Source organism: Coregonus clupeaformis, chromosome 33 (genome assembly GCF_020615455.1).
Source record: "Coregonus clupeaformis isolate EN_2021a chromosome 33, ASM2061545v1, whole genome shotgun sequence".
NCBI lineage: Eukaryota > Metazoa > Chordata > Actinopteri > Salmoniformes > Salmonidae > Coregonus > Coregonus clupeaformis.
The window spans coordinates 22,247,839-22,255,565 of NC_059224.1; the positions used below are offsets into that span (position 1 = coordinate 22,247,839).

Consider the following 7,727-nt stretch of genomic DNA (forward strand, 5'->3'; position numbering starts at 1 on the left):
GTGAGACCTGAGAGAAATATCATTTTTACGCAATTTGAAGCTAAATCTGCAGAGAATAACTAAGTAAATGTTTAGAAAGTATTTATTTTTGTCCATTAGGAGGGAGTATTATCAACAAATTAGCCTATAAAGTCCTGCTGTCTGAAGTCGATGGATGCAAATACGCACGAGCAAGGAGGATGCAGCTGTCATCGGGGCCCCGTAAGACACACTAACCTGGCAGCTCTTTCATGTCTGAATAGGTGTGTAACGGCTCACTAATGATCAAGGGGGAGCAACACGGGCCAGGTCATAAAACCGCGCTCTACTGCTGGTGGGTCACTGATGGGCGAGAACCTTTGCGCCCCTCTGCCTGCTATAGGAAGCAACACGTCTGGAAGTTTATGTGGGTATTAGGACGGCGTTGCTACTTTCATTCGCTTACAAAAGCTCGACTTTTGCGCAAACGAAGGCATAAAAGTTAGTGTTGTACCTTTATTTGGTCAATTATTGTCTCTTCCATTTGGAGAGCCTTGTTGTTCAAACTCTGTTTTACATTTTGCGCATTTGTATCAGTAGCTTAGTAGTCCAATCATTACATGTGAGCTGTGGGATATTCGAAATAAATACAGAAAAACATTGAGAAACGTTGACAAGTATAGGGTTTTATTTAAAAAACAAAACAACATTATCACAGAACATCCAAGAGCATTCATACATGCCCTCTCCCTAACTTCATGAGTAAAATAGTTTTTCTTCATCTCCTACTGTAAGACCATTAAAGATTTAGTGTATTGTGTACATAGAAGACAAAAGGAAAAGCCTATATCAAAGGTTAAAAATACACTTTATAAACAAACTAAATAAAATGTTGATAGAATACTATTATTATTATTTGACAGAATAATATTAGGAAATCGTTTTTTTTTCTTCTGTCCTAACATTGGTATATCACATCACTCATTTCAGGAACTTCAGCCTCACCCTCTCTGCCAATGGCAGTGGGCTCTTGCTGCAAATCACTGAGTCATCGCCATCAGACACAGTCACTGGGGAAACGGGACTTGGAATGAACACAATGTCATCATCAACTCTAATTGGTGGAACATCCTGGCACTTCCCCAAAGTAGACACGGAGCTGCCTAGTATCGGTTGTTCACCCATACTGTCAGACGCAGCTCTAGGCCTGAGGGGCTGTGCTGTCACTGTGTCCCAGACTGCCTTTGTAGTGGTGGTGGGTTTCAGTGAGTAGTCTGTGAGGTATTGGCACCTGGGCCTGCTTTTGGGTTTGACTTTGGCCCTGATCTGCACTCCTCCCCGACACTGGTTCTCTGTGTCGCTGTCCTCGCTCGATGAACACATACTGGCGCACACGCTCTTCTTGGTTTCCTGATGTGACTTCATGTTCCTGTCATCCCGACCAGGCTGTGTGTCGCCAGGTTCAGAGTGGCTCCTTTGCAGCAGAGCGGAAGAAGAGGATATGGCCTTCTTTACAAATCTGTACTTCTGTGGAGGCTTTGGTTCACCGGCACCATGTTGTCTAGCCCTTTGTGTTTGTGTTGCTGTGACTGGGCCTGTTTGTGTTGCTGTGACTAGGCCTGTTTGTGTTGCTGTGACTAGGCCTGTTTGTGTTGCTGTGACTGGGCTTGTTTGTGTTGAGGTGACTGGGCCTGTTTGTGTTGAGTTCACTGAGCTAGGTTTTGAGCTGTGATGAGCAGGTTGAGGCTTACGGGCCAATGCAATGCTCTGGCCCTTATCAACAAGTGTGGCTTTCGTACCACACACCAGCGGCTGTTCTGATGGCTTAGAGTCATTGCTGCTTTTAATGGGTATCAGTGCCATTGGCTTAGGGCCGCTGTTGTTAGAATCAATGAAATCCAGGGGTGCTGACTGGGAGTTTACGTGTATGGTGGTGACATCATCATTGTCCACCATGTTCACAGACTTGCGGGTGTTTCTCATTAGGACCCTGTCCCTCAGCGAACACTCTATATAACACGGCCCTGGTACGGCCTCCGCTGCTCTGAGATCAGTAGAGGGGCCCTGTTTCGTGATCCTTTCTTTGACACCATCATCTGTGGTTTGGACTGACTTGGGGTCAGTGGCAGTGCGAGCGCTAGCAGCCTGCGGGGGCGGGGAGGACGTGAATGACTGAGACTCCCAGTCGATGTCACTCAGGTGAAGAGCATCCATCACCATGGAAACGGACGGAGAGGAGGCCGCTGCTTCTGGAATCTTCCCAGAGGAAGTGAAAGACGGAGATGACATCACTTTCTGTATCTGAGCTCCAAGACGTACTTCTAAGCGGGGATGGTCTTTACCAGGATCCAGACCCTTTTTTGGGGACTCTGACTCTGGACCCTCCAGGACCAACACTGAGTTGTTACTTGGTGTAATGGTTGTAATGGTCGGTGCTGCTGCCGTGGCAGAGGGTTGTTGGGTGTTGTTGTCAGCAGTGGAACTGTGCAACGACATTTTGTCCAGGAGGTCAGAAACATCACAGGGATCCGAAGGCTTGTCTTTCTTACTCCTCGGTTTCTTCTCTGAAAACGAAAGACAGAAAATATAAGAGACAAAATGGCAGATACAAAATCCACCATAACAGTTTGTCTCTTCAAGTCCAAGTACCCTTGGTTGGCGCTACCCAGTCTACTGTGGGTACCCCTGCTCTACAGCACTGAGCTACAGGGGGAGCCAGCCCCAACCTGTCTAACGTGACAGCAGCTCCTGTGTGACAGACACCTCTGGTGTATCAAAGCCTTGATGTGAGGGAGCGGAGATGCCAAACCCTGTATGTCCAGGTGTCAGAGGGCCTATAAGAGAGAGACTGAAAAACATCGCAAAGCTCCAGGTGCCTTTGATCCGCACCCTGTCTGAGCTAAGTAGTGAGCAGTCGTTGAGCCTGTTAAGTTTAGGGGCGTCCCGTTTCTCCCCAAGGACAAATTGAATACGGTTTTAAAAAACTCTGTATCATTTTACGTCAATAAAGTATATCAATATGTTATTGTCAGTCAATATCGTATCAGAATGTCAATCATTCTAAATGAATTAACATTCATTGTATTTTCATATCAATAACTTAAGGTCATTTAATCTTAATTAAATGTAAGCATAATACATTATGTTCTCCAGCCATAATATGTTGACCTTACTCTTGGTCTTGTTCTCAGCCTCAGCCTTCTCCCTGAGGTACAGCTCCACCACGTGTGGGTAGGCCAGGCGGAACAGAGCCTCTTCCTCCACCGTCCTCACCTCGTCCTGGCTGTCCCCAGGGTGGTCCTCAGGAAACACATAGTGATCTGCAGGGAGGATATCATGGACGAAACTACAAAATTACTAAAAACAAAGTAGCAATTTTTTACAGGCGGAAACTATGATATGAAACAATTCAAACAATACAATTGTATCCAGTCTTTTGTGTAATATGTGTGTCGTCTGCTGAATCACCATACAGATGCAAACCACGCCCCCCTCAAAATAATAATACAGATTTGGGGATGGTATTTCAGTAGTTAGCTCAGGCCCAGTGAGGACTGAAATATCAGATGAGGTTGCTAGTGGGGGGGTATGACAGTTTTCGGGACTTTGATATGACAGTTTTCCCAGCCCGGGAGGAAGCCATTTTAGCACCTGATGGTGTTGTGGCTGTTCTGTCACCTCTGCCCCCCTCTGAACCCCACCTCACAACAAGTCACTAACAGACAACACGGAGACAGGCAGAGAAGCCCCGGTTTATAGAGACTCTGCATAGGTCAAAACAGACTGTCACCCCAATCGTTATTGAGGCAACTCTGATGTCATAACAGGAATACAGTACATCAAACCGGTACATGGTAATAAGAGTTTTGGAAAACTGTGATTTCAGTTGGCTTGGAGAGTACAATACAAAAAACTATCATAGAACAATAACAATGGGGGCAATGCTGATAATATAAAGAGAAGGAACGTCTGCAATGATCCCTCATTCATAAGCATAATGGTTTTTGAAAATGGAAGGCTTCATAGGAAGCACTGTTTCATTTGATCAAACTGACCTGGCTTACTCCAGATGATTTCAAAGCTGGCGATTGCATTCCTCACTCTTGGCTTCCATATACTGTTAACAGGGAGGATTTTAAAATACAATTTAATATGTAATATTAAAAATATCTATAGCCTACAAGCGAGTAACTTCCATATTTTACACTCAGAGAAGTCCATTGGAGTGTGAATGGGACCGTACCGTAGTGGTTTTATCTGTGACGACGTCGCTCTTCCATGTTTTCTGTTCATCAGCTCAGTGTACGTCATCAGGACCAGAACCTTTTCACTGGTATAGTGCTTAGGCCACTCCATCTTATCATACGCAAAGTTCTGGATCACAGACAAAAAAAATATTACAAGTTATTTGACTAACAGACAAATTAGGTAATACATTATTTATTAATTGCATCTGTTAAAAAATATTCATTTTTGAATGAATACCTGCGTTAATAGCATGTTCGGTGTCCTCCATTTGAAATTGTGGACAGGCTTGTCTTTGTCTACCAGAAATTCATTTATGATCTGAAATACAAAATGTCCATACAGGAAATGACATCCTTATCTTGGCTTGTATCCTTTACACATGATATTACACAGATTCAGTAACTTAAGATAATAACTGTATTTACTTTACCTCTGTAAAAGGGAACTTATCACTTGCCAGTGTTTTCCTGAAAACAAATCAACACCATATATGTAAAGGAACAAGACATGTTTGTTCCCCCTTTCAATTAAATTACATAAGCAATATTGTAATCAATAAATGTGTATATTATAGGAATGAGTGAATTTGGTGCAAACAGGGCCTCACTTCCTGATGTTGGCTTCTGTTGAAGAGGCCTGTCGTGTCTGCTCACAGCGGTGCCAGTCACAGGGACACTCGTAGTCATAGTCTTGAGGCTCACAGAAGTGCTTGCTGTCACACAACACACAGCCACTGCGCTCGTGGGTCTTGGCTGACCCTGAGAGAGAAGGAGAAAGAGATAGAGATAAAAGAGTATGATGAGAAAGAGAATGAAGAGAGAGTGATAGAGAATAACATAATGAAGTGGTAGCAGTTTGTTAGTTATGAGATGGTTAGGAACAGAAAAAGGAGTGACAGACAAAATCAGAGAGGTCAATTCATCAGAGAGGTCAATTCATCAGAGAGGTCAATTCATCAGAGAGGTCAATTCATCAGAGAGGTCAATTCAGGGTGACTGGACTGATCGGCTACAGCCCCAATAATCATAGCAGATAGCTTTGAACCACCATACAGAGACATTTAATACTGATCTCGACTAAGTACACTAACTTTACTTAGGAGCTACAATGCTGAAGACGTATTAGCAAACTAAAGCGTCTCACATGTAGATGCCTTCATCATCACAGTATTTTAAATGGTCTTGATCCACCACATGCGAGTCACCTCATCCTGGGAAACCCCTCCCCTCCCCACCCACCCTCCTGATTTACACTTCTTATCAGGACGAGGGGCTGAAGTGAGTTTGACGGAGGGCCTAAGTAACTCACCAGGATGGCGACACAGATTGCAGTGAGGGACCTTCTTTAGGATCCACTCTGGCACACCCACACCCTCCTCCCTCCACTGGCTGAACCTGTCATGGGAGAGGAGAGGGTATAGGATAGGCATAGACTATTATATCATATACATGTTTGCATAAGACCTCATCATCACCATTCAGTATTGTCGCCTCATAAAACATTTGATCTCAAATCCAAAATGCTGGAGTATAAAGCCAAAATAAAAGTTTTAGCATTACTGTCCAAATAAATAAATACATAGGGGAGTGTACATGTTTACATAAGACCTAGTTAAAACTACTGGATTACAGACTGTTTATGTTTCTCTATTAGTCTCTCCTCTTTTTAATCAGTGTGCTGGAGGGTGAAACAAAAAGGAATGTCTTATACTTTTAGTTTCTTACCTTTGTAGAAGTGTTTGTCCTTTTAATGTCTGTATGAGTTTTAGAGCTTGCTCTTTCCCAACTCCTGGTATACCCTTGTGGTAAGAAAACAAAACATGTCATATTAACAAAAACAAAACAGTAATATTGTATATTCTACAGTTGGTGTAAGTGTGTTTTACCCCCTTAGAAGCTGATCTAGTCATTAGTAGTCCCCCTCTCCTATACCTTAGGAATGTAATCACAGCCCAGAAGGATGGCCAGACCCACAAGTGTCTCCCTGGCTAGCTGCAGCTCTGTTTGCACCCTAGAAGTCCTGTAACAATCCACCTGTGGATCCTACAACAGCGGGAATGATACAGCAGGGATTATTTTCTTGAGCATTCAGACAACAGAAACCTACAAGTACAGCATTTAGAGATTGGATGCATCCACTAGAGGTTCATTAACTAAATCATAAGTTTTAATTCTTCTCTCTTCAATGTCACACCCCTTACAAATGAAATGTAACATACCTAATTTAAATACACAAACGCATTACCTTGGTGTTCATGTTGAAGTTTCTGTAGACGGTCTGCGCTCCGTAGAGAAAAGCATCTCCATCGTTGGTGATGCAGCCGTCCACCAGGCCCTGGGCATCCAGGAAGGCACACATGGCCTCTGCCTCCCCTGCCGCTGTCACCCAGGGGACACCCAGACAGTCCAGCATCTCTGCACACTGGAGGGAAGAGAGAGATGGGTAGTGGGTACACACAGATCATTTTTAAAAACACATGTGCATAATACTGACTTATGCCTCTATACGCATGTTGTATGCATACGCAGCTACTCACACAGCCACTCTGAAAGACACAGACAGACAGACAGACAGACAGACAGACACACACACACACACACACACACAGACACACACACACACAGACACACACACACACACACAGCTTTAAATCAATCAATGAGGGTGATGAATGCCACAACTTCCGTCCACCCACCTCTCTCAGCACAGCATTGAAGTGCCCCCTGTTGTTGGTCTTTGTAGTTGTTTTTTTAGGGGCTGACTTTTTTAACCCCCTGAATCTCATGTCTGTCCTGTTGCTCATGGTCTCTGCTTTGAGTTTAGGGGCCTCTCCCTCCATGACAAAAACGAGCTTTACCCCCATCAGTGTGAGAGAGGATACTCTGAAAAACAGATTCCTGAAAGAGAGAAATAATAAAATCCATAATTCTCATTCCAGGGAGTTGTTGTTCCTCTGCATAAAAGGGATTTCATTTTGAAACAGCAGACCAATAGTAAGTCGCCCGATTGATTAATCATGCAAATGATTAATCAGGTACATAATGTGGAATCGGATCAGGGTTTAATGCCTATGTCTCAATGTCAGAGTTTAAATTGTTTTTCAAACTTTTGCATTTGTGAATCTCTGCGCATATTACCGGAGGTGAGGTTTGGTGACTTTCCCCATCATTGCTTGGACGTGCTGGGCCTCGACGACCCACAGGCTAAGGTCCACGGCCAGGGTCTTTCCCGTGAGGCTGTACAACGGCACCGCCTCCCGAACCGGCCCCAGAATGGACCACAGGTCGTGCACACCCATCGCGAAAATCGTTGTTTACCTTGTTATAAAAAAATAAAAAGATCAATGTGAAGTATTTCACACCAAAGGTACTTTGGTGATAACTTTTTGCAGGTTTGTTTTTGAATTCAGCAGCACTTCCTGCAAAAACAAACACGCTTCCGAATCCAACTCACTTACTTCCGGTCATAGTGTCAGCGAATGAACGCGCGAGACGACATTGACTGCGCAGCACGCTGCTGTC

At 44.0% G+C, this 7,727-nt stretch overlaps 1 protein-coding gene across 1 annotated transcript; it reads right to left on the bottom strand.

Annotated features, from left to right (window-relative positions):
• Positions 1-624: 624 nt before the first annotated feature.
• Positions 625-7,632, bottom strand: LOC121548792 (flap endonuclease GEN homolog 1). The gene is made up of 13 exons (XM_041860365.1): positions 7,344-7,632; positions 6,902-7,103; positions 6,451-6,627; positions 6,138-6,248; positions 5,931-6,004; positions 5,515-5,600; positions 4,814-4,964; positions 4,637-4,673; positions 4,444-4,524; positions 4,202-4,332; positions 4,014-4,075; positions 3,132-3,278; positions 625-2,522 (listed from the first exon to the last, which is right to left on the bottom strand). The coding sequence occupies exons 1-13, from the start codon at positions 7,502-7,504 to the stop codon at positions 940-942; spliced, it is 3,003 nt and encodes a 1,000-aa protein (XP_041716299.1). The 5' UTR covers positions 7,505-7,632; the 3' UTR covers positions 625-939.
• Positions 7,633-7,727: the final 95 nt, after the last annotated feature.

Bases quoted from the DNA above. Each gene is read 5' to 3' on its own strand.
- LOC121548792 (XM_041860365.1), bottom strand. From the start codon at position 7,504: ATGGGTGTGCACGACCTGTGGTCCATTCTGGGGCCGGTTCGGGAGGCG. The intron at 4,965-5,514 runs GTGAGTTACTTA...CTTCTCTCTCAG, and splicing joins CAATCTGTGTCGCCATCCTG to GGTCAGCCAAGACCCACGAG. The intron at 4,333-4,443 runs GTATTCATTCAA...TCTGTGATCCAG, and splicing joins CGAACATGCTATTAACGCAG to AACTTTGCGTATGATAAGAT.